The 27151-nt window shown below is 35.0% G+C and overlaps 1 protein-coding gene across 7 annotated transcripts in view; it reads right to left on the bottom strand.

Moving 5' to 3' along the window:
* The window catches only part of LRP1B (LDL receptor related protein 1B), a 738176-nt gene that overhangs the window by 190964 nt on the left and 520061 nt on the right, over positions 1-27151 (bottom strand). For all 7 annotated transcript variants that reach the window (XR_008577717.1, XM_054830556.1, XM_054830557.1 and 4 more), the window contains 6 exons: positions 25858-26032; positions 25453-25547; positions 18224-18373; positions 4577-4717; positions 1653-1778; positions 144-275 (listed from right to left, as the gene is read on the bottom strand). Coding sequence is in view for 6 of the 7 variants with exons in the window: in XM_054830556.1 (XP_054686531.1) it covers positions 144-275; positions 1653-1778; positions 4577-4717; positions 18224-18373; positions 25453-25547; positions 25858-26032 (819 nt within the window). In the remaining variant the exon portion in view is untranslated. The remainder of the gene's footprint in view (positions 1-143; positions 276-1652; positions 1779-4576; positions 4718-18223; positions 18374-25452; positions 25548-25857; positions 26033-27151) is intronic.

Raw genomic sequence — 27151 nt, 5'->3', positions numbered from 1 at the left:
ACATTGTAACACACAATCAACTTCCAATTCCTTCAAATAAAGTTGTAATTATTTAGAAGGTTGAAAAACTGGGGGGTTATTTCATTTATCAGAATAGTATACAATATTTATGATATATCAAATAAACTGTACTTAATATTTACCTGCATGGAAGTCTATGCCCACAGCAAATGAAGTTCCAGATAAAGGCATTAGAGCATCCATTTTATCATTTGGATCAAGAGGAATTCCTCTAATTCCTTCATGAACAGAATACATAAGAAATGATTCAATACCTATGGGAAAAATCAAATAGCCCATGAGAGCAAAGTAGACTTTCCCAATTAACAAGACTTGAGGAATCAGCAAGCACTAGGCATAGTTTTCTAATACTGCTCCATAGTTTTCCAGAATGATAATTCCATCTCTTTGAAAAAACATCCATGAATTATTATGGTGTATTTCTAATTGAATGATAAATGCAGTATTATAAAGAGAAGGGAATCACTGTCCATTTCAAGCATCACCTTATAATTAATTAGCACTATTGAAAATTAAAACCTAAGAAGAAAATGTTTTTGTATTATGAGACATTCAAGAATACTTTCAGTGCACATCTGCACATTCTGTATATATTTGGCTAGAGACAATTTTAAAGAACTTGTGGAAAGCAGGACTCAAAGCTGTAAATTGAGGCATGGGATTCATCTCACCTCATTTAGTCATGCACATTTTCTTTACAGGCAATAGAGAGAAATACATAGTTTTAGTGAACAATGCAGTATATCTAGACATAAAGGAGGAATACATTTCAAATACACAACATCCACCAGTTTTACGTTAACCCACAACTGAAAGTTATAAATATCTGAAGAAGTAATTGTAAAAGTAAAAATGACTATATTAAAAAGAAATAAAAAATGTTAAGAACATGTTATTAAGTCACATATGAAAAGCATTGAAGTAGAAATGCCAAATTTATGTTGCTTAATTCTGCTTCCATGTATAGTCTACTATTAACTAGATGAAGTAGCCATTCCTCATAGGAATAAATAATACTAAATTAATACAACTATAAGGTACCTTGACCATAAAGCTGTTTTGTATTCAAGAAAAAAAGTAAGACTTTGGATGTAAGCTATGTTTTGATTTTTTCCTGCTCAAATAGACAAAAGATTTAACCCTCCCCCCCCCCAAAAAAAAAAAAAAACCCAAACCCCCAAAGCTCCCCTTCCCCCCCCCCAAAAAAATCAGGCCTTGCTTTACATTAAGGGCAATGCAATAGGATGAGATACCCAACCTTTCACATACTGTAACCTGTAATTTAGTTTATACATAAGGTATATCACGTTGAACAAATATGCACTGCTATTAATGATGTCGCAGATGGTCTGCTTTTCTGCCTACATTTAAAAAAAAAAAAAGAAAAAAAACCCCCACAAAATATTTCCACAAAAAGCTATGTAGAACTGAATAAAGAAATTAAACTTAATAAAGAAATTAAAAGCTAAGTTTAAATTCTGTCCTAACCACAACAGACATTTCTCTGTTACTGCTTTAATCAAGCATATTAAGTAAGGTTATTTAACTTAAAATTAATAAAGTTTATTTACTCCTTACAGCATTCCCATAAACCTGAAGTTAGTTAAAATAAATATTAAAAGGCATTTTACCTTTGCATGCCATGCGGTTTTTTTGAAGGTTGTAGCCTACTGTACACACACATGTCCTGGTGGTTTCTGATGTTGGTAAACAAAGCTGGGAGCATCCACCATTGTTTAACTGACAGGAATTGCTGCCTATAACATGGTGGGAGAAGAGACAAGAGGCAACCAAATTTGAACAGTGCAATCCTGACTAAAAATAGGTGTTGGCATCAATTTATTAATTCTACAAAAATCAAGTTGTGTTCAGCTATATGTTCAGATATGCATAAAATATTTCAGGTGTGCTACTAGTCATATACTCTTCCATGCTTCTCTCATAGTATTTAAACTGTGCATGTAAAGAGTAGTGGGTTTTCCCTCAGAAATTCAGTTTTCTGAAGAAGAACCTGTCTATTTGAAAGTGAAAGCACATGATAAAAGTGAAAATACTACATTAAATTTGTGAGTAGCAATGCTGAAATCTCACTGACATTAGTCTAGAAGGCATATCTTATTCTAGACCATGAGCAAATAATTGATCACAATGTATTCATTCATCAAATGCTATATTAACCTTCTATCTTCAAGAACCACCAATTGCTTAGTATATTTAAGATACGCTCCAATGTGATCTCGCAGATGGATGCTCCTACTTCCTAAGTAAACCAATGTTTATTTTTAAATAATAGATGAACACTTTCTAATAAGTTTTATAATAAACATTATACACAGTACAATAAACACATCTCAGAAATCTGAAGCTTCATGAAGAAACTTTGAAGTCTACTAAGACATTCAAGGAATTAGTTGATTACAAGTTACCAAGCCCATATGAATCAGAGTGCTATTTGTCACATTTATTTTTGCATTTCTGATTTTGAAATAGAAAGCATTTATTCATCTAAAAATCATAGATGTTTTCTAATGATCCACCCACACAAATGGAGAAGACAGGTGAGATTTCAAAGTCTCAGGTATCCTCAAAAGGACAATTTGTAGAGTAAAAAAACCCCCAAAACTACGATACCAGATTTGTGTACAGAGAAATCTTAAAGTGCCCTCACATCACATTTGCTTTCATGTTACTTTTATCTAATGAAATGCAAGATGCATAAAAAAATGCAAAAACTCTTTTCAAAAAAAATGTGCAAGTGTAACGCTGAATCCCATCTATGGTGTTTAATTCTTACATCCAGAACCCTTACATTGCTCTGTCAAAGTATAAACTAGCAAGGTGACATTTCACTGCACAACTTCAGGGCTCTCATTACGGTTAAAATTCAGTAGTACAAAAAGACAGAACTGTTCCTTTTCTTGACTTTTGTACAAAGGAAGACACATATTAATGCCACAGAGACCAGATATTGCTAACATTTGGGCACTCGTCAGGCCATCCATATGTCTCCATGGTAGGGAGTTCATTTTAAAATAATAGAAGCATTACTGAATGCCTAAATTTTTATTACTTACTGTACCACCACATTTAAAAGTAAGGGCAAGACTGGCAAAGCACCTTTGATGTTTCCTAGATTAGGGAAAATGGCAAGTGTTCCCAGAAGTGCTCAATATGGAACTGAATTAATGTACTCTGTACATAGGCTACTTATTGTCCATCAGATAACAGACAGCTTAGCTCCATCCTCTGTTCTTTTGGAAGCTTCTCTGCAAAATGAAATGATTTGTTTCATGTAGATCCCATCCTCATCCTTTTAGTGGAACCATGAATGTTTTCAAAGTAGCTGGAATCAGAAATAATCTCTTTCTAAAGAATGTCCCAAACCTCTTCATTTCTGATCTCCAAATTAAAAAAAACACCTGTGTGCATGGGCCCAAATTACACTTTTTCATATTATCTTAGCTCCCACTTTGCCAACTAAGTTTTGGCAATATTAGCAATATTCCCTCATTTTTCTGCTGTCGCACTTCTGGTTTATACTACTGTTACTTATGTAAGTTTAGATGAATTAAACTGTCTTAAAAACAAATAGATAATTAAGAATATTAATGAATTCTCTCATAATATTTCACTTACAGTTTCAATAGTGTGTGAACCTCATCTCAAATTAACTGATTTAACTGGGGTGCATCAAGCACCGCATTGCTAGCCGGCCTAGGGAAGCGATTGTCCCACTCCACACTGTGCTGGTACGGCCTCACCTCGAGTACTGCATGCAGTTTTGGGTGCCACAGTACAAAAATGACATAAAACTATCGGAGAGTGTCTAAAGCAGGGCAACAAAGATGGTGAAGGGTCTAGAGGGGAAGACAGATGAAGAGAGGCTGAAGTCCCTTGGTTTGTTCAGCCTAGAGTGAACTGAGGGGAGACCTCATCACGGCCTACAACTTCCTCAGGAGGGGGAGCGAAGGGGCAGGCGCTGATCTCCTCCTTCTGGTGACCAGTGGTAGAATCCAAGGGAATGGAATTATGCTGCAACGGGGGAGGTTTAGGTTGGCTATCAGGAAAAGGTTCTCCACTGAGAGGGTGGTCGGGCACTGGAACAGGCTCCCCAGGGAAGTGGTCACACCACCGAGCTTGACTGAGTTCAAGAAGCGTCTGGACAACGCTCTCACTCATATGCCCTGATTCGGCTGGTCCTGTGTGGACCCAGGAGTTGGACTCGGTGATCCTTATGGGTCCCTTCCAACTCAGGACATTCTATGATTCTATGAACTAAATTTTTTTAGCTTAGATTCTCTAACAGAACTTCAAACTTCAATACAGTGCAAACTTCAGAAAACATCTGATAAATTAACATATATCAGGCAGATATTCTAAATCAATTTTCCTATTATATTCAGTAATAAAATATAGTTTTTAATAACTATAGTAATTTATCACTGAATTAAAATGAAATACATAAGATCTTGGTCTAGCCACATTTGGAGAATAAGATGGGAAAAGATATTATGCAGTCTAAAAGGTGGTTAAACATGCTTAAAATTTAACATACCTTGCTGTGCTGCTTTATCATACACTTTCATATGTACAACACCTGAAGTTTTGTTTCGCAGGACAGTTGGGTTTCTTCCATCTTTTTTATTACAGGTACCAATCTGAGCTAAGTTCTGGTCTGCCCACCAAAGCTTTTTATCTGTAAAATTTTCAAGTTTTAAAAATTAAGAGGATCACCGTCAAATTATATACGTTTGAAACCTAAAGTGGGAAAAAGCTTTTGAGGTTAATTCTCAGATCAATTGTAAGGAAAATTGCTCAAAGAATAAATAATGTATTTTTTTTTATTTTAAAACCAGAAATTTTTTATTTATAAATTTACTTTTTTCTCTTTAGGTGATAGGTTTTCACACATTTTTAAGTGGAAAACTGAATTCCCAACTTATAACTGAAAGTTACAAAATCTTATTCACAGATCATACAGTACTACAACACAATATTTGTTTTCAAACTTTGCTATATCCATTGATTATGTACGTAGAGATGACAGGAACTCTGGTTCCAGGTTTTCATTACTTCAGTGTTCAAATTAATAAGTATGAGAATTACCACAAAAATCATAAAGAAACTTGTTACTGTCTTAAAGAAGTTATCAAAATTATCAATTTACATTGATAGTAATTTTTTCATCATAGTTTACACAAGATTTTAGAATAACAGAAAAAAATGAGACATGCTGTGTTCATACTAGCATAAAACTTCAAAGCATCCTTCCCAATCCACACACACGGAATACTTGAATCATAGTATGTAGGACTCGTCAAAATTTTATGACAGAGAATTGTCACTTGATGCACAATTGCAGTATGTGCAACATATTTTTCAAGAGTGGGATTTCAGGTGACATTAGTCATAAAGATTTCACTTAAATTCAGACAGGATTCTAAGTGACATTAGGATAGAAACACTAAGCTTGGTCATATTGTTGTGGCCATATTGGTTACTGTGGAATGTGAATTTTCATTAAAAAAGAAACTAAGATACAAATGTCAATATTAATGTAAGATAAACTTCATGACAATTTAAACAACTGTGTATGAAGATAAACAATTTAAAAGAAATTTCAAGAAATTGAAAGGTTTACATGAGATGTATATTCTCTACTTCATTTCACTTACATCACTTCAGTAAAATGTTATTTTTGAAGCCCCATTAACATAAATTAAATATCAACATTAGAGATTGCTTTAGTTTGGTTCAGAAATATACAGCACTTATCAGTGTTATCAGTTTGTAATTTTGAGACTTTGACTCATTACCTACTGGAATTAATCAAAGAGCCTCTTCAGTTAAAGAGCTTGCTAGTCTTTTATTCATTTAATGAAAGCTAGTAAGATGCCTCAGTGTCAATGGTTTATAATTTCATTAAGGTAATAAACGTTACTACTTTTCCTCAAACCAGCATTGGGGTGGTATTCCCACCAAGTTTTGAATATTTCATGTTTCATACCATCACTCAATATTGTACAAATAGACTATAAAATAAGTCACAACAACCACAAAGCAAAAAGGAAAATGCAAAGAGGACCTATCAAGGAACACGGCAAGAAAAAATGCAAATAGAAGAAAAGAATATTCAATTTACACTTTTGAAAACCACAGCAGCTCTCATAGAAAATCTGTATTCCATATTGCTAAGGCTTGGAAGACAGAATAGGTTAAAATGAGGGGAAATAAGAAGCAAGCTAGAAATGCCCTTCATTCTTTTGGTATTTCTTTATACCACTATGCATATAAAAGGCCACATTTATTTATTTTACTGTAGCTCTGAAGGATGACATCAAGATCATAGAACTACTTTCTACAACAGCTATGTCCTGTCAGTGTTTCAATGAAGATGCGGGGGCAATGGTGGAAAAGCTCTGTAGTATGGCATCGCTACTCATAATGGCCATACCGTCAGGGACTACAGTCAAGTGTCATGAATCGGGGTGCCCACGGGCTGCTCATCCTTATATCACATCTGAGACTATTGCAGCCTGAGAATCAGGGTACTGAAATCAGCCATTGCATGCTTTTGTGACTTGCCATGTGCCAAGAGAGAAAAAAACCCAACCTTTAAATTTCACATCTTGAGGCACCAGCATTGCACACTCAAGGTGGAATCATTTGTTTAATGCAAACTAACTTATTCTACATAAATATCTTCTATGAGGTACATGGTGACGGTTCAGTTAAGAGGAAACTAAAGAATGCACTGAAATTGCAAAAGTGTATTTCTGAAAGGTAAGCAAACTTTTGTCAGATCCAAAAGAATAATAAACATAGTAATGATGCTTACTGTCTAATTTTAACAGACTAAACACCTGAGAACTTAAACTTGCTTCCAAAACAAGAATTCAGCTAACTCATAGCGACTGAATGTTCACAGTGAAGAGCTCCTTACCTAACCAATGCCAAGTCCTTCAGCTGTTTCCCTTATAACATAATCTTTTCATTTTTATCATAATTAATTTCAGCCAGCTTGTTCCCATTATTCATCAATCTCAATGGTTGCTGGAAGCAAAGCAAATCAGTCCTTTCCTGTCTGGGTGAGACTGAAACACAGAGCATACCGAACATACAGAAAACACTTAGCCAATGCTAACTCTTAATGTCATCCTTCAGTCATTGCATAAAAGCATTATTTCAGTGAAGAACTTCCTGAAGTTTCTAGCTGGAGACAAACAAATCCAATGCAAAGCACTGCCAGCTATTTCTATCAAGTGTAACGGGAACAACAACATCCTGTATTCTACTTTTCACAGTAGAGGCATGAGATACTTCTGCTAGTTTTTGATAACTATTTAAAACCTTAAGGGAAAAAAAAAAAAATCAATGCACAGAACTAACACATCCTTTGTCAAAATACAGATTTCCTTTTCAAGTGAAACCAAGAACGCCATATGCTACACTTCCTTGACAGACTCAAAAGCCACCCCATAAAAATCTTGTCTGACTGAGCCCCAGTACACTGCAAAATAGCGAAATGATTGACTGGTTGAATCCCTTCAGTTTGCTGGCAGCCAGATGGCCACGCAGCACATGTGCTGGTCAGCATATCACTTCACATGCAGCTCCAGAGTGGCAATAGCCTGGGCTTTGTTTTGACACAGAGAAGATGGGGAAAGGAGTGGAGAGAAAAAAAGGGGACAAATTTAAGGAATATGTGAGGAAAACAGGGTATTGTGATTGCAAATTGTGGAATTGTGAATGGGGGAAGGCTCTACAGGTGCTTGCAGTAGAGACATCTTTTGTGCAGAAGAGCAGGTGAGATCCTAGGGTGAGGTGTTAGGGTGAAAGATATGGAGTACTGCACTGGAGGTATCATGGAGAGAAGGTTATAAAGAGAAGCTAAAGGTACTGTGTTATTACGATTCAGGAGACACGAAAGCAGTCTTTACCAGTTCCACTTTTGTTGCAACAACTGCTGACTTGAGGCTACTTCCATGGAAAATCCTAAATTAAAATGCCTAGTTATATATGGAAATTCTACTGACTTTACTCTAGAGAAGAAATTTATTTTCTCAAGTGAACAAAATTGCTTGTAATGCTAAACCACATTTTTCATTAAAAACAAATTACAGTCAATAACTAAGAAATCATGAGAAAAATGAAAAGCAGGCTCTACCTCCCAATGCATCAGAATATAATTTTAAACAACTTTGATACTGAACTCAAACTTCATTGAACTAATGGCCAAACACTGCCACAGAAACCATAGCCAATCTTCTGATTTCAAGTCCTTAAGACATTATTCCTCATTGTCTCTAGAGTGCATACAGATGTATGATGAGATGGCCTCAACGTTCCAGGTTGACAAGTTCCGGTGTCTGTTTCTCATTTTCCTTGAATGCCAGAACACTCTACCTCAGTCCTTACCCCCCTCACAAGACTTACACAGCACAGTGAACTTCTTCAACCTCATTGTGGGTTATCAGTTTCTCTTGACTTAGTCAAGTCAATCACCTTAATGACTGGCTAACACCCCGTAGCTCACTATTTCAGAAAAGCGGCTATAGATTTTTATGTTATGAATTTAAAATTATACTTCTGAGTATCCACAGCCTTTATTTTTCCTATATAATAAAGAAATTTAAGCTATTTTGTTAGTAAAATTTAATCAATCAAATAAAATGTAGTTCTGGTACTAGCCTTCTAGGAAGTCTCAGTAAAGAAACAAGGTTTCAATGGCTCAGCTCTGTTATATTCTCTCAGTTAACAAAGTAGTATAAAAATAAGTGCAAGCAACTCCCCTCTGCTCTCAGCCGTTTGGAAAAGTAACTGTTTTAAACAAACTGAACTAGCTAACATTCTAATACCATACTACCTCAGACCTAGACTTGACCAATAGTCTCAAGGGCACCAGGATGTAGTTTTCATGTGAATGTTAAATTTCACCATGAAAGGAAAAACAACAGAAAAAGGAAAAGAATTTATAGCAGCAATTTGGATTCAACTTTATCTTCAGTTTGTCATGTGTATTTTTAAACTGGACCAACGTAAATGGCAGCATATGGGCAGTACCACGTGCTTAGGTTACTAACAAATTACTGCTTTGCAGTGAGTTAGCATTTCACTCATGACTACATTTAAAGTATTAATTACTGTGAGATACAATCTCGCAGCAATGTTCTACATGAAGAAAAAAGTATGAGCATTTCCTTCTTTCCTCCAAATAGTTATGTATCTTTTAAACATCTTAAATGAAGTAATTAGATGGGGCAAGTCTTTATAAGTGCGAGTTTAACATCATCACCATTTTCATTTTGGACAGAAAAAGTTATTACTGTAGATGAACCAGAAGTAAAACCCTAGATCAAAAAAAAACTTTTAAACTTTGGGAACACTGCCTTTCCACAAATATTGTGTACTAAGTTAATTTCTAGTTCATTTTATTTTCAGTTAAATGAATTTTCCTATGCTGCAGTTTTAATATTTAAATAACTAATTTATAGAGGCAGACAGTTGAGTGTTTCATGATGAAAACTGCAGATCTGAAAAATAATTTCCATTGCAGTAACTGTAAAAAGTTACTGCACAAAAGAAAATAAACTCTGAAAATATCAAGGAAAAAAAAAGCATTTACTGTGTAGTCTTCGCAGGTATATTATGAGACAACAATCTATAGAACGAAAATATTCTGAACATCAAGACTTAGAGACACAAATGGAACTCTCCAGTGAAACCTGTGTAAAATTTAAAGGAAATCCAGCACCCTATGCATCCAAAGGTGCTAGAACTGACTGACAAGACCATCCTGTGATATCAATCTGTTAAATTAGTAGTAGCTTGCATCTGATGATTCTTTTATCCTTAGAACAAGAAATTCCTGTGCTCAGTTTCGATGGTGTGAATTATAACAGAAAGGCAGATGCAAGATAAGAATGCAAAAGTGACTATGTGCTATAATCCATAAGTGAAATCATAGGAATGTGACTTCTTTATTTTTTTTCTGTGAGATTATGGCCCACAATAATGTTGTATCTATCCTGAAGGTTTAGACTAACTTTTTAAATGAAATAATGATATGCAAAGTCTTCAAATCCTCTATTTGACCACGAATCAGAATTGCCCATTAAATAATTTTGGTAATGACTGCTGTCTTGTGCACAGTATACTACAACTTACTGTTTTACATATCCAAACCCATCCATAAAGTATTTTTTAAGACTGGAGTACAGGAAGGAAAGCAAACCACATACAGTTTTGGTGTTTTGCATCGCTTACATCAAAGAAGTGATCAAACTCTTTCGGGCATTGCTTTAGTATTTTGTGTGAAACCTCATGCTTGGCTATGGTATCGACAGCCTCCCAAAACTGCATCTGCTGACTTGCCTGTCTTTTTAGGGAAAGGAAGCAAACAAAGCCCCCAAATAACCAACTTTGCATGTTCTTTTACTGAGAGACAAAGGCTTAATGTGCTTAACCAAGAAGTTCAATTACCTATACCACAAATAGTTTCCTTTCTCCCCTGTAGTATTAGTATACAGACAAACCATTTCTACATCACCAACTGAATGTTCCATCGTGTGCCTCTTTTGCTTACTGAGCTACTAAATGAGAATATTGCTGCTTTCACATACAGTTAAGAGCATCTAGACCATTTCCATCAATGTTGTCAGACATGTCAGATCATAGAGGTCTTCCTTCTCGCCCTTCACAACACAAGAAACAGATATTGTCACAGCATAAACTCGTTACTAGTCCTTGAAGTACCTGACTGTGAACGCAGAGGCTGAGTAGTCTCCTATAGTATCTATACCATTAAAAAGAACAAATCACCAGTAAATACTCAAAATACACTTTAAAATGATTCTTTTAACTTCCTCTTCCATCCTTGTTAAGATGACATCTGGATAAACATTTAATTAAAAATATAACTTACAAAATCTTACTGAATGAGTATTCTTCATTTACATAGAGGTTTTATATGGTGAACTACAAGTTTTAGAAGGAGATATGGATACAGGATGGGGAGTTAAATAAGAAACACAACCTGAAAATTTAAGTCAGATGAAGCTCATGCAAATCCTGACAATTCAGGTATATTAATAAAGAAAACAAAACAAAACAAAAACACATAAACGACCCCAAACAAAAACCAACCAAAATGAAAACAAAAAAACAACGCACAAATCCTTAAATACAGACATCTTGAGGACAAACCTCTTATGACTACTTGCCACAAAACATGAACTGGTCACAGCTGGCCAGTTATGCCCTAACACCTAAAGAATACAGGTTTTAATTGTTCAGAAACTGTTGGGTGGCCAATATACACCACACCACAGTCCCCCACCAAAACAACCCCGACATGTTACACAGCTATTTTTGATGAAAATTCTAAGCAGAATTTTGGACTATTTCTCTGCATTATTAATATAATCTCTCACTAGAGAACTCATCTGTGATTTTTAGTATTAAGATGAATTAATCCATTTCTATATTCAATTGAAGATATACTAGATGATTTTACAAAACCACTTGACTTTAGCATAAAGAGAACTTGCTTTCACAAACTAGGGAAGAAATAACGCTATTTGAAACCTTTAAATATCAAATGGAATTTAAATGATTTATTTGCTTGATTATACTAACAGGAATGTTGTTCAATCACTAATTACAATCTTGTTGCTGAAACTGGGTTATAATATACATTAAAATTGTTGTATTTATCCATTTTGTTGGGTAATTAGCATTAAGCGCAGCAACATATTAGGAAACAGCAATTTCAAATGCCAAAAATTGCTACACTAGCATTGTGGACAGTCCTTTGGAGATTTCAAGCCGTACTCTGAATGCAAATTTTGATGGACCATTAGTTTTCATTAATGGTGGTTTGAGTATTTATGGAAGACAACTATGTACTGTACTTATAACTGGGCAAATTGCCTAGATATATTTCATATATTAATGCTAATGTAATGAATGGTGTTACGGCAATTAGAAGACTGATGACTTGGAAAATTAAGGTGTATGTATTTGAAGTTTCCTGATCTAAGCAGCCCCTTTCACTTCACAATTACATCCAGCAAAGTCACAGCTCCCATTGTTTGAGTTACTAGAAATGCATTCTGGTGTTATTGTTGAAACTTTATTTAGGACAAACCAGAAATCAAATAACCAATATATATTTAACCACATGATGAAAGTAAATGGCAGCATGACTACACTTTTGTGATATGAACTCACATTTTCTGTCTAAAATGAAATACTGTCATTGTTACTGTCTATTTTGATTGTTTGATAATACACCTTGGTGGCTGTATTATATACAGTTCGTGTTCAAAAGATTGTTCTAATATCTGTACTCCCATCGAAAAGCTATTATATATGTCTGATTTGGTTGTATTGCTGATTGATTTTTTTTATAATGTGAATTTCAACAAAAATAGCACTTATACATAGCATCATTCGCTACATGAAGTTACTCTATTTTATACTCGTAAACAACAACTAGAAAATGCTACTACTTAGCATCATGGAATATTTCCTTTGAGGTTTCTACCAGAAGTATTTAAAAAATAAACAATGCACAATAAATGATATCCTCATTATACAATCTACATCATATTCCTATTTTGTAGTGAAATGAGATGAATTTTGTGATTTTATAGAAACTGTATTTCTGTGAGGTCCTGATGCAAAATCCAATCAAATACCTGTACTGCTGCTGAGAGAAGCCTTCAATATCTTTTTCTTCTTGGCAACAAACCTACAGTAACTAATCAATACTTTTCTACCAATGCTCAGTTTATGATTCAGAGCAATATATCATTAAAGAAAGAATATGGCAGTTTGGAAATACATCAGATGTTCCTGCAAGTCCCTTTGTAATCCAAATCTTGTAATATAATGACTCTGCTCATCAATCCAGAAATACATATAGTTCTCACCACTAAGGTAAATTTCCAACCAGTTTCAGTTACAGTCAAGAAACCATTTTCATTGGGGGTACTGATTGATGAGAAGCTCAACATGAGCCAACAATGTGCGCTTGCAGCCCAGAAAGCCAACCGTGTCCTGGGCTGCACCAAAAGAGGCGTGACCAGCAGGTCGAGGGAGGTGATCCTGCCCCTCTACTCCGCTCTTGTGAGACCCCACCTGGAGTACTGCGTCCAGCTCTGGGGGCCCCAGTACAGGAGAGACATGGAGCTGTTGGAGAGAGTCCAGAGGAGGCCACAAAGCTGATTGGAGGGCTGGAGCACCTCTCCTGTGAGGACAGGCTGAGAGAGTTGGGGTTGTTCAGCCTGGAGAAAAGGCGGCTCCGGGGAGATCTAATTGCGCCCTACCAGTATCTGAAGGGGGCCTACAGGAAAGATGGTGAGGGACTGTTTATCAGGGAGTGTAGTGACAGGACAAGGGGGAATGGGTTTAAGCTGAAGGAGGGTCGATTTAGATTAGATGTTAGAAAGAAATTCTTCCCTGTGAGGGTGGTGAGGCCCTGGCACAGGTTGCCCAGAGAAGCTGTGGAGGCCCCATCCCTGGAAGTGTTCAAGGCCAGGTTGGATGAGGCTTTGGGCAACGTGGTCTAGTGGAGGGTGTCCCTGCCTGCAGCAGGGGGGTTGGAACTAGATGATCTTTGAGGTCCCTTCCAACCCTAACCATTCTATGATTCTATGATTAAGTACCTTGGAGGGCAGGAAATAAGATGTCATGCAGCATGCAGTATCTATATAATTTGATTACACTCAGACACTGGCTACCAGGAAAACTGCTAAAATCAGATACTGAAAATAATACATTAAACTCAAACCTCAACACAAGTATAGGAAGCATTTTCTTAATGTTGCGAAAAGTATTGCCGTACTGTATAAGAAAATCAGAGATTCTCTCACATGGAACATCCTGAGTTTCCAACACAGTGGATATATTTGTTATCAATTTGTAAATGGTGTCAGTAGTAGGTGTTGAAAATTATGCTGGTCATAGGGCGCTGTGAATTAAATCAGCTTGTAGAAGACCAGGAGAAACTTCAGAGGTTTTTGAACTTAATAAAATGAACAGTTAACATAGTAGCAGAAGAAAATTACCGTTGACCAAATGCAAGGCAATAAACAGTGGGAGGTACTAAACGAAGCATTCACACATATTTTTGAATGGTAAATTAATGAAAAATGACTGATGTTGCATGCATGGACATTTCACACAGTGAATGTGTATTCGAAGAAAAAGTGAGAAGATAAAAAAGCAAACATGACGTAATCATGGATTTATAACATTATCTTTGTAATACAGAATGGCAACAGCAAAAATAAATTTTTGTAGGCATGGAAAAATAGTAATTTTGTATATATTCAAATGCTTTACTTTCAAATGGACCATAATTTTCATCCCATCTATATCATGCTCAAAAAGATGTAGCAAAAGCAGGCACCAAAAGACTAGGAATTTTGGAGCTCAGCACATGGAAAAAAGATGGATGAATCGCACTACTGAGTAGAAAACCAATAAATGAACAAACCAAAATATACAAAGGTATGCATTATATAACTTGTTTCCACTTCCCTTAAGAATAAACCTGAGAGTCACTTTGGCACCAACTTGTTTGCTAACATTATTTTTTCATGTCATATCATCTTCTATATGCTGCAGCTAAAGGATATAATAGTAGGAAAATGTTAAACAGAGCATGGAAAGGACCAAACAACAGTTAACATCTGAAACAGTAGTGCTAACTTCCAAATAATTTACAACAGCTAAACTGCAACACTGAGATAGAGGGATTGAAAGCAATGAAGTACAAACAATGAATGAGGAGACTGAGGAGTAGTACTAAAGGAGGACGGCATTCCTCATTGTCTGGTGAAGTTCTGAACAACTCCATAAGCTACCTTAAAAAGCAAACCAAAACTTTACTGACTTTGCTAGTGTTATTTATTGTTATATCACAGTACATCACCACGGAGCCTAACTGCTTTCTATTTCTTTTCCCATTTTGTAATTAACAGAATCAAAGAGCAAGATAACACAAAGATATCAGAACAGCATAGATTACCAAAGCAAGAAAGGAGACAGTCTTGGGCCAAACCTCTATCAGTCATTAGTTTTATACAGTTCTGAAAAATCTTCTGGGACATAAACTATAAGATATAGCAAAAGCCACTGGAAGTTGTCAGAAGATCTGTTACTTTTCTGTTCAAAAGGCTGTCCAGACAAGGACTGGAAGACACTAGCTCTTCACACAGACTACTGGATTATCCTTGGGTGTCTCTCAGAGCTCATGTTTTGTGACAAGGAGACTCTGATGGCTGGGAAAGATCTAGTAAGGAGATGCTTCACAAACAGCTAAAAAAAAATAATTCAGAAACAAGAAGGACTGAGGTGCTAGAAGAGATCACCGGTATAGTAAATTTCTTAGAAATTTAGCAATTTTTCTGACAATCCTTTCTCCCCCAGTGTACCTACCCTTGGTGGGTGGGACGGGGATATGGGAAGCAGGGCTATCTCAGACCACAATTCCCTGTTCCCTCATCAATCCATCAAGGTCCCCTCCACCATTTCCTTGTTTTTAGCTTTTCAGACCAATAAAGGTTCTGATGCTCAACAACAACTGACCAATATATGACCTGGTGAGACTACTGTACTAAAGGAGTCTCAAAATACCCAACTCTATCTCCTCTTTCTGCCCTAGTGGAAACAAAACCCAACAATATGACATGATCATATACTTAAAATAAAGAAACAAAAAATATAAGCTGTCCAAAATACCGATTTTACCTGGGGAGACACTAAATGCAAAAAATAGAAAAAGCAGAAGCCTACAGGACTCTGTAGCACTGAGTGGAACCTAAATGCCACAAAACAGTTAAGCGTTTGGGCACAGATATCAAATCTGTTCTCTTTTCAGTCACTGATGAATTCAAATGGTAAAAAAAGTTAGTTTAGTATATACACAGAGAAGAAACATTCTAGCTCATGTGGGCTTTTATGTTTATTGTGTTTTTAGATAAAAGCAGTCAAGAAAATTTATGAAATGGACCAAAAATGATGTAATAAACATCATAATAACTGTGATTCACCTGCTAAAACTTCCTATTAAACTTGTAGGCAAACAAATCAACAGGGGTACTAAATTTTCACACACTATCATGTTAAATCTTACATTACAACAAATTATTCATTCTTCTTTACGTATACATTATTAGTTATGACCATTTATCAATTACAGATCTCTTCTCTTGCTTCATATCACATTTGATTTTCTGTTCTGATCCATTTTACATGCAGGAAAGCCTGACTGTAAGAAGCTGATATAAAGCCACCAGCACTTCAGGAAAATAGATGGCATTTATGTTGCTACAATATGTTCCACGATATAAAAACATACAGGAGAAATGAATACAGAAACTTTTCATGTTTTTCAATCAGCACATACAGTACTGTTTATAAAACTCTATTTGTTTGCACTTTTCTCCAACAGATTTATAGACGGAATCATACTGCAATGTCATATTGCAGTTTATTACAACTACAGCTCCAAAACAAAAACAAAACCTCAAAGCAAAACAAACAGAAAAACCCAAACACATTGTAAGTTTTGTTTACTGATTTTGAGTAGGAAGAATTGTCATCATCCATAAGAACAAAGCATCCCAAACTAGGAATATTAGATGTATACATATGTTTAAAAACTACACAGCAGAAATTCTCACATCTCCACACCTGCAAAAATTCAACTACTTTCATGCCAGCAAGCACGAAACACTCTTCTTTAAATGATAGCTATAAACTCTTTATTCAATATCCCAGATGGATCATCACTGTTGTAGCTTCTGTGAATCAGATGAAAACTTGACACCACAGGCATCTCAGTGACAGTATGAACAAACACTCTTTACAACATCTCATATTAAAGACTTCCAATAGCTCCCTAACATAAAGGTCATCTATTCATTCTATTTCTAGTCACAATCAAATCAAGGAAAGACAATTCTTCTATATTAACATTCATGACACTTTCCGACACAAAACTTGCTTTCGTTTATGAATGTATATACATATATATATATATAAAAGCATTCCCTCTCCAACAGATTTTGAAAGCATTTAGAGTTCAACACTAGCCAAATATGTGTATAATAAAACTATTTTAGCAGTTACTACTTTAAAATAAGACTTAATTTACACCATGTGCATAAAGTCTTCAGAGTTCATTTAGAATAACTTTCACAGGCACACCAACTACATGTACATTATATAACTAATCAGTCAAATAATATAAAAAGACTGGCAGTTGATGAGTCAACTATCCCAACAAAAGTCTACTTATCAACTGAATTTTTTTTGAAACATCCAGGATAAATATAAATATTTTTTAATTGAAACAGAACAGAGGTGAGCAAAGCACTTGGAGGAAATGTGGAAAGCTCTAAAATTATCTCTAGAATAATATAAATCACTAGTTCTGAGTCACACTGGAATTTCTTAATACACTGTATCCTAGCTCCAGCAAGGAAGGTGCATATGAGAAAAAGTCAATTTACAGCAATAGTCTCATAATATTCAGCAATCTGCAACTTAAAGACTTCTTGAATTTCTTAGGAATTTAGGAATTTTGCCTTACATTACCATTCTTATTTTGATTTTTTAAAATCATTTAGATGTTTTTTCTAAAAATTCTAAACATTTCTAATGTGCAAAGTACAACAAATAGAACCAATTTTCAAACCAATTTAATACACAGACTATTAGCAGACATCTGAAAGTCCAAATCATCAATCATCAATTCATAGCTCAAAGAGGTCTTGACAAAGTGCAAGCTAAACCCACAAACTAGGGCTATTCTGAACTAAGATAGTAGAAAGAAGTGAGCAGCAGAAGAAACAAGTCATAGATAATTCTCTGTAATAAAGAGCATAACACACCTCCTTCCAAGATGCTTTACAAGTAACTAGAGGAAATATAAGCCATCAGTCTGTTACCTTCATCCTGTGTATACATATGCAAGACTGTATTTAGAAACACATACTTGTAATACAGATTGTAAACTATCTGTTCAGTGAAATATAAAAGTGTTTTTCACAAGCAAAACAGTCTCACTAGTGAACGTACTCTACATATTATTTACAGTAAAACAACAATAGCTTCTCCGAGCTTTTGATATTTCATTATTAATTAGCTTCCAATCATTTAAAAACTAAGTTATTACCACTGGACTTACCCATAATGGTTAAAGCCGTGGCTTTTGTTAAGTCTTCTTTCATTGACTCTATTATTTCAAGATTACCACCATCCAAGTTGCATCTATTTACGGTTCCATTTCCTGAACTGATCCAGTAAAGTTTGTTCTCCCCATAATCTATCGATAAACCTGTAATTAATGTATACAACTTTAACTGTGGCTTGAATACATAATATACATTTAGTGTTAAGCTGTTTTCATAATAAAAGTGCATTTAAGAAATATATATATATACACACACAATTATGTGTATATCCACTCATACTTTAAAAAAAAAAAACAATTGAGAAAACCAAACAAACTTGGCCATGTATGGTGAAAAAACACATGCTTTTAATAAGATTTCTATCTTTTATTTGTCCCAACATCTACAGAAATCAATCAGTGACTGATCGATGAAAGAGTCTGACAATGAACAATTACTTGAATAAAGTGAGGTTCTAAGCGAGGTCATTAACTACTAGTAAATGCGAACCAGAAGCCATCATTTATATTCTAAAATTATGAATACATAAAGGCTTAAAAAACAAGCTACTTTTTGTGATTCAGAACTATAAAAAGTCTGTTCTCTTCCTACATGCACAGCCCTCTGCTTAGAATACTGAAATACCAAACCCTAATACTAGTTCTTAATAAATTTATAGTATTAATTTTAATTTCACTTCATTGTGAAGTGAATTCAGGATCAGTTCTTTGGAGTTACAAGCAAGAGAACTGTAGAAATAAATATACTTGCAAAAATAACCTACTAAACAAACAAAGCATGTAATTTTCTGGAAGTAAGAATAAATAACTAAGAGATAATATATTTCAGACTTCTATAAGACTTTAAAAATGTTCAAGTAATTGTAGCAGGAGATTTCCCACAGTGAAATACGCTTGGCATGGTGACAATACATGACAAAATAATTTGCTTTGGTACTAGACTTTTCCCAGAATTCATGTTAGGTATCCAGCAGCAATTTGCCAAAAAACCCCTTTATTTCACTCCATAGGGCAACCTCTTGATATTGTACAGTACTCTTCTTCCATCCTGGAAACCACTTCTCTGTGGAAAGCCAGATCTATTCTCAAAACCCTGACAGGAGAAAGCAGCACCATGTGCTGCGGTACTTACACTGGCATCACACTGCTACTTCTTTACGCACATTTGACATAGCAGGCCAAAAGGTGTCTGCTTTCTAAGCTTTTCAAAAACAGCTTTCCAGCTCCTTTGCAGATACCAGTATTTTTCCTCTCTGCAAGTGTATCACCCAGAAGAGAAACTACTACCAAACTTGGGAGAGGATAAGGATACTGAGTAGTTGCTTCAGGAGAGATGGACCTTGCGGCAACTCTCTGCACATACGTGTTCTCACGCTTGTACAACAAGCACTGCTCAAAGTGAAAAGACAGTGCCACAGACCTTGATGACAAGCAGCACTTGCAGTACCTAGGCCTAGCACAGGAAACTTTCCCGGGAATGTGGATGATCCTTGCTATGGGTTACAAAGGTAATACGCAAGTATAAAGGGTTCCTTACTCTGAGATGGATAGCACTTGCTATTCCCTGTAACTCCCGACTGCTACCAGTCAGCTGCTCACTGATTTCACCTAGACAGATCTATTTATGGGTTGCTGTGAATGCAATCTACACAGCAATTACAATGTTATCTTGTCAGGTTTTCTACTTCTTCAGATATTAAACTGGTGTTTCTACACATGGGTATTCCAATTACACAGCAGCAACTGACAGAAATAACATTCCTATCTCCTTCTCCCCTAGTCTACCACATTTTTCTTCCCAAAGTATTTTTCTGTTGTGTTATTCCACCTATTACCCAGCTTTATGAAAACATATCATTTCTAATGCAGGCAGAGCGTGTTTATTTGGATTTTTTCAGGAACTGTCCTGTTTTCACTAATGAAAATAGGTGACTTACTAGCCGTATCACAGACATTCATGATGCGTTCTAGTGTGGGTGACTGGCTTGCACCTTATGTCCTAGCTGTATTATTTAAAATATAGGTGTGCTCTTAAAAAACAGTGAGGTAAAAGATTAAAAATTTTCTCCAGAGTGGTAGAGTGTAATTTCTTTTTTTGACAGAGGTCTTAAAGCAACTTCTAATCCTAGCTTCCTGATTTGCAGTTGGAAGGAATCTAGGAAAGACTTGATATACCTTGGGAGTGTGCTGCTTGCTGCTACACTGCATGTCAGAAACACATCTTGCAGTCAGAATTTCAGTCAATACACACTAAATGGCATGTGAAAATAAAACCAAAACCATGTTTTCTTGACTACTTTTTCCACATACCCTCTGCTTAGGGCATTTCCAATGAGCTGTGTTCTTGTAGGATGGCCCACCAGTTTTGAAATGGGTAAGCATTTCAAGAAACCAAATCTTCTCTTCAGGCACCGCTATTACTTTTGTCTTTTGGGGAATTAAGTAGTAATGTTTTCTTGACCTTCTTCTACAGTCTGTCAGTTTTTTCAATGTCTTTTGGTATTCAGAACTTAATGTAGGTCAGTGTTCTCACTCTGGGGAGGGAGTGAGTTTGTTTTTTGTTTTCTGTTTGTTTCCCTCCTCCCAAATCGACAACTCAAGTTTTAAAAATTTGTTAACTAGTGATTTAAATATAGATGGCAGATCATAGAATCATTTTGGTTGGATCTTTAGATCATCCCAGATCCTCCACTGTGGCACAACAGACAAAGGAGAAAGAGCATAACTAAAAAAAGATATGTGAACCATTGCTCTACTCAGAAACTAGAACACATCCCACAAAGGGACTGAACAACACTAAAATATTCAGATGATGCATCACATCTTTCAAGTTATTTTTGCCCAATACATACAATAAAAAATATTTCTCCAACAAAAAAATTAAAAAGTAGACAGTACTATTGTTTCGAAGTTTGTTGTTGTTGGGTGGGGTTTTTTTTTAACAGTTTTTCAGTCAAAACTACTGAAGGGTTTCAAATACTTGATAAAAATGCACATTGATAAAACGGATGTTCAGTTGTTTTGGTAAGATTATGATGGAATTCTATTTCAAGTATATTCCACATACATACTAAAAGACTCCTTCCATCAAAGTTAGGTTACTTAAAATCCTAAAATAAATTATATTACAAGTAATCCTGTACTTGTATATAATGATAAATCATACCCCCAATGTTTTCAAACTCTTATGCCTAATAATCTTATTCTATAGCTCATCTGTGTTCTTCCACCACACCAGAGGAGGTTTCAGAAAAGTACTTATGTCCATCAAAAATGTTTAACAATCTTCTGTCTGATGATTTAGATCCGCCTTACTTGTTTCAGTTTCTTGTGTTTCCTTTTCTAGTGATACCTGCCATGTCGCACTTACCCTAGATTTCTGAGAAAAATATTCTTCCAATTAAAAGTATGCTTTCTGAAGACCATATACAGACACCGTGTATGATGAATTTGGACATCTGCTCCAGAGAATTTTAAATATTGGTCTCAGATAATTCTAATGTGTTTTTTAAAAAAAAAAATTACTATGACTTAGGCCATCACTGTTTTCATATGCATTTTCCAATTTCCTTACTCAAATTTCCAGAAATATGCTACTATTTAAAAAGTATATCACAAAGGTTATCCAGCAATTCATACCATATACGTAATGAAATCTTAGCTTCCACTACCAGAAAATCAAGTTTGGTATTTTAATTTGATGAATCACTGAAGTTCAAGGAAATTACTCTTGATAGCATTTTTCATATACTTATTGTATGTTCCTCTAACTTTATTTTTACCTGTGGAAATGTTCTCTAAAAAGAAGTGGAAGCTTAAGGAAATGGTGTGTTCCAAGAATATTAAAGATGGGATTAATTCATACTACCTATATCAATTAAATGTTGGACACAGCTAGTACAGTTTAGATGAACTATATGAACAGTAGTTGGAATTTCTGTTCACATTTCCCACCTTAATGGCTTAAGAAAGGTTTTTTAACTGTTTATGGCTGATTAAATTTCAGGTGAAAAAACAGTACTTAAAATTAGGAAATTCTGAGGTTTGTTTTTCTGCTAAACACACATACATACTTAAGAAACAACTTTTTTTAAACAAAATAAATTTAAAATGAAAATTTCAAGAGCCATTCTTAAAAGATTTTTGGTTCACATCTGCAACAATTTTGTTCGTAGACTATGCTATATATTCAAAAGAAAGAACGAATTAGCAAGAGAGAATCAAGTAGACAGTCAGCCAAGAAAATGAAACAAGAAAGCTAAAACAGCAATAGGGCTGTCCTATAATCACAAGCAAAACAGAAACACTAAGTTTGTGTAGAAGAAAGGATTGAACTCTATTTAAAAAAAAAAACCAAAACAACCACAAAATACACACATCCAAAAAAAGCCCCCAAAACCAAACCCAAACAACGCCTCCCACCCACCAACCTATAATTATGGAGTCCTTTGACTATAACTGAGAGAATGATCCAGTATGTTTTTAAAGGTTTTTTTATCCAAGCTATTTCAAAACTTACTAAGAATACAATACTCTACAATTTAATAATAGCCATTTCCTTAAAAACAATCCAATGGATGCATGGTTTGTATTTTTACAGTTTTACAACAAACAACTGCTTAAATGAAAACAAGTTCAAGACATCAGTGATCAAATGATCTGCCTCACAAAGTATAAAAGTCAAATTAAGCACTAATTCTGAATCTCTGAAAATGCAGTTTAATGGAACTCAAGTGACTAGTTCCTTTTTCAGCTGATCTACATGTGTCAGTATTTGAGTATTTTAGAACTGCAGAATGGACTAGCAAGTCATAAAATAAGAGACATAATCTGTCGTCCTAAGATAATCAGTTTGCAAAATCTCCAAACTAACTACTATTGGTGTTAACAGAAAACATTTTAATTGAAACTGTCTCCTTCTTTGATAGATCTCAAACTGAGAAAAAAAATAAATCCATCAGCATACTTCAGGTCACAGATTGGAAAACTTTCCCTCATTCTTCAAATTCTAAAATTATGTATCAAGAAAACTAAAAACCTCATCGGTTATCAGGACATCCAACTCTAATAAGTCATATATTTTTCTTTTCAGTAATCCACCTGTGAACTCACATTCATTGATGTGAGTTCACATAGATTCACTCATAGATCATTTGGCTCGCTCCCCAAATACTCAAAATTAGCCCTGCATGAACTGGAGCTTCACTTATGGAGACAGTTAATCAGTTAGAAATGAAATATTAAATTAAGGATTTAAGACTGCTACACTCTGGCTCTTCACAGTGTTTTCTTGCTCTTAGCATGGGAATGCTTATGCTAATGGTAAGAATAATTTAAACCATTAAAACAGGCATTTTGCATATATTTGAATTTAGAGTTTGATATTGCAAATTTGATACTGCTTTTATCTATAGTGATTATTTTTCCTCAGACATGCAACAGAATCTGTTTTGATGTCCATCCTAACTGACAATAAAATTGAGCCAAGAGGTCTACCAATCAAACAGTTTTTCAGCAATCGACAGGTGCTAGCTTTATGTCCCTTTACATACATACATATCTCTTCACATACTACATATTCTACACTTTACATACTTTACGATTTAGCATGCTTTCAGGCTGCTAAGAAGAAGGGAAAAACAATCAAATCTCTGTGGTTTTCTTATTATACAATAGGTCTCATTATTATGCAATAAGAACCTTCAATCTGGAATATAACCTATTTCAAGTAATTCTTATCAGGTCTCAAAGGTGTTAAAAATTAATCCAGTACTACAGAAAGAAAACAAATTGTCTCACTTCCAGCTCTGTGGTGAAGTAAAAAACTTAGGTCACAATTCCTCACTCCTACAAGGCTTACAGGAATGTTTTACTGCATGAATAGTCCATCTGATACTAGTGAAAATGTACATGTCTATGAAGAAAAATGTCACAAAACCCACATGGATTTGCACACGTGGCATTTGACAGTACTGATATACTTGCAGGGGTGAGGGGAAAAAAAAAAGAAAAGAGAGAAAAGAAGAGAGAAAAGAAGAGAGAAAAGAAGAGAGAAAAGAAGAGAGAAAAGAAGAGAGAAAAGAAGAGAGAAAAGAAGAGAGAAAAGAAGAGAGAAAAGAAGAGAGAAAAGAAGAGAGAAAAGAAGAGAGAAAAGAAGAGAGAAAAGAAGAGAGAAAAGAGTACTTACCATTCTACCATCTATTTCAGTGGCTTTACTGCTACTCAAACTCAATGAGAGAAACCACGAGGACTGCAATTTAGAACCTTGTGACCTATGATCACAGGATATTCAGTGCAAAATGTTGCACACAGCCTTACTTCTTAATATTGTCCTAATATTATTAAATGTGTTCATGCTTCACCTTAAAATTAGATGGTTTACCACCCATTTTTCTCCAGATAGATAGATAACTGTCTCTTCAAATGGATAGATAGAAGATCAAATCAACAATAAAAAAAATGCATGCTGTGTTGCTCTACTGTCAAATTTATTGAAATTTAAGGAATTTTTGCTTCTGCTTGCTTAATACATTCAGTTATGAAAACCCATAAACGCTTTAAAATGTAATCATGTTACTGATGGGCCATTAATAAGGCAACAACCATTGACGTAACCACTTTAACTCTCTAAAAAATGAAATTATAAAAAGAAACAGACCTGAACCAAAAAATAAATAAATATATAGAGGTTTGGGGGTTTTTCCCCCCAGAAAGTGACATTAATTATTCATCAACTATATTAAATCTCAAATACTAAAACTGAAGTTAAATCATTATATGAAATATATGCTTCAACTGTTTCCATTTTCTTTACCTGAAAAGAACGGTTAAGAGGCACATCTTTTGATCATGCAGCTGAGATTCTGGTGGGGAAGCTTCTACATTTCCAGTCAAAGTATCCTCTCACATAGACCCATACCTTATTAAAACCCTGCTTGATACATTTTTTCAACCATGATCTAAAGTTTGAGAGATCTAGATAGGTTCTCTTTCACCTTCAGTCTCCACAACTACTGTAATGTAACTATACTTAACCCACTACAGCAGATTTCAATTACAATGGGCCAAAAATGTCATAAATTGTGAAACACAAAAGTACATCAGTGTTTTTCATGTACTTATGCCTGTTCTTATCACTGCTATATAGAATATGAAAAACATTACGGTATACTTAAATAGCATTTCAAGATAAATAAAAAAGAAACAGGAAAAAAGTTATTTACCAACAGGATCTTTTTGATTCTGAAAGAGTATTTTGCTGTTGCTGCCATCCATGTTTGCCATGTTAATTGTGTTACCATCCGTCCAGTAGAGCTTACTGAAGAAGAAAATGAACATATATATAATGTTGCTTTGTGTACATGGTATTTTTAATGCATCTGTAGTGAAAACATTTGTAAGTTTAGAAGCAGGTAAAATATACAACTACTGATTTTACATGATTTAATCAAGAGTAAGCTTTCATAGGGAAGCAGTACTCAGTCAAGAAATTCTCAGCAAAATCTTTCAAACACATGCATTTACTTTAAGTTTAAAAGAAAACAGAATGAGCAAACTCAAAATCTGAACAAAGAACAAATCTGATGTGCTTTACCATAGTTTATTTATTAAAACTACAGATATCTTACCCTTTTACTGGGTGAACTGCAAGACACTGGGGTTTATCAATTCCATGGATGATTGAAGTTTTCAAGGAACCGTCTAAATGTGCCACATTAATTTGTGTTTCATCAAATTCTGAGCTAATCCAATATAAATTACGTGATATCCAATCCACTGCAAGACCTCTGATACTCTGAATATCTGCAAAAAGTGAAAGCAGTTGTTCTTTTGATTTTCTTTCTGGATTATTCTCAGTCTTGGAGAAAAAGAAAAAAAAAACCAAAACACCCAACTTCTACAGTTTGTTAACAATATTGTGCAAGATTCTATTCAGATGTATTTATAAACTAGTTGCCAAGAATTAATAATAATTATTTTTCTTCTTGGGCCTGATACACTTGCAATAAGAACATGGAAATTGCACTGAAGATTTGAGAAATCCTCCATAAATATTTCTGTAAAATTTAGCATAAAACCTATTGTCCAAAAATAATAATCAGACATGCTGAAGTTTTGCAGTGTACTTAAGAAAGCATTTATGACTCAGTGCACTCTTAAAAAGTGTGGTTTGTTGTGGTTTTCTTAAGAGATGATGATGCAGAATGAGTTAGCCTCCACTGGGAAGTTCAACAATCAGATTTAATAAACATAAACATTACTCATGATGTAAAAGGAAGGTTCCTACTTCTTTAGCTGCCAGTTATACTTTACATACAGAACATTAAGTGGCTTTCTATAATGAAACTATGCTGAAGTTTAAAAACCTGCTTCCTTTTTTAGCACCAGGAAGGCTCAGTACAGAATATCTGAATTAAAACCACTGGTCTATAGCATAGTTCTGTAGCACATAAGTAGGTAAGTAGCTACAAGTTTTTTGGATTTATTTTGGAAGACTTTGAAGACCCTAACTTCCTCCCCAGCTTTCCCAGAAATGGCTAAATAGCTGTCAGTTGATGGGAAGTATGGAACAAATTCTTTATTTTGCTTTGCTTCTGCATGCAGCTTTTGCTTTTCCTATTAAACTGTCTTTATTTCAACACAAGTTTTCTCACTTGTACCCTTCTGATTCTCTTCCTCATCCCACTGTGGGGAGCAAGTGAGCAGCTCTGTTGGGCTTAGCTGCCTTCTGTGTTTAACCTACACCACCAGTATTACCCTGGGGTGGCAAAACTTGAGTAAGAGTTGATTAATTTGGTAGCTCCACAAGTGTCTTTGTATGTGACAGTCTTCCTTAGCAAGGTATTGTTTTAAAAAAAAAGTTAATATATGTTAATATCTGCCTTAAATGCTGCTCAGGATCTAGATACCAACATGCTGCTC

This window comes from Grus americana, chromosome 6 (genome assembly GCF_028858705.1).
Source record: "Grus americana isolate bGruAme1 chromosome 6, bGruAme1.mat, whole genome shotgun sequence".
Classification (NCBI taxonomy): Eukaryota; Metazoa; Chordata; class Aves; order Gruiformes; family Gruidae; genus Grus; species Grus americana.
The sequence above is the reverse complement of the archived record's forward strand: the minus strand, read 5'-3'. Positions and strand labels throughout refer to the sequence as shown.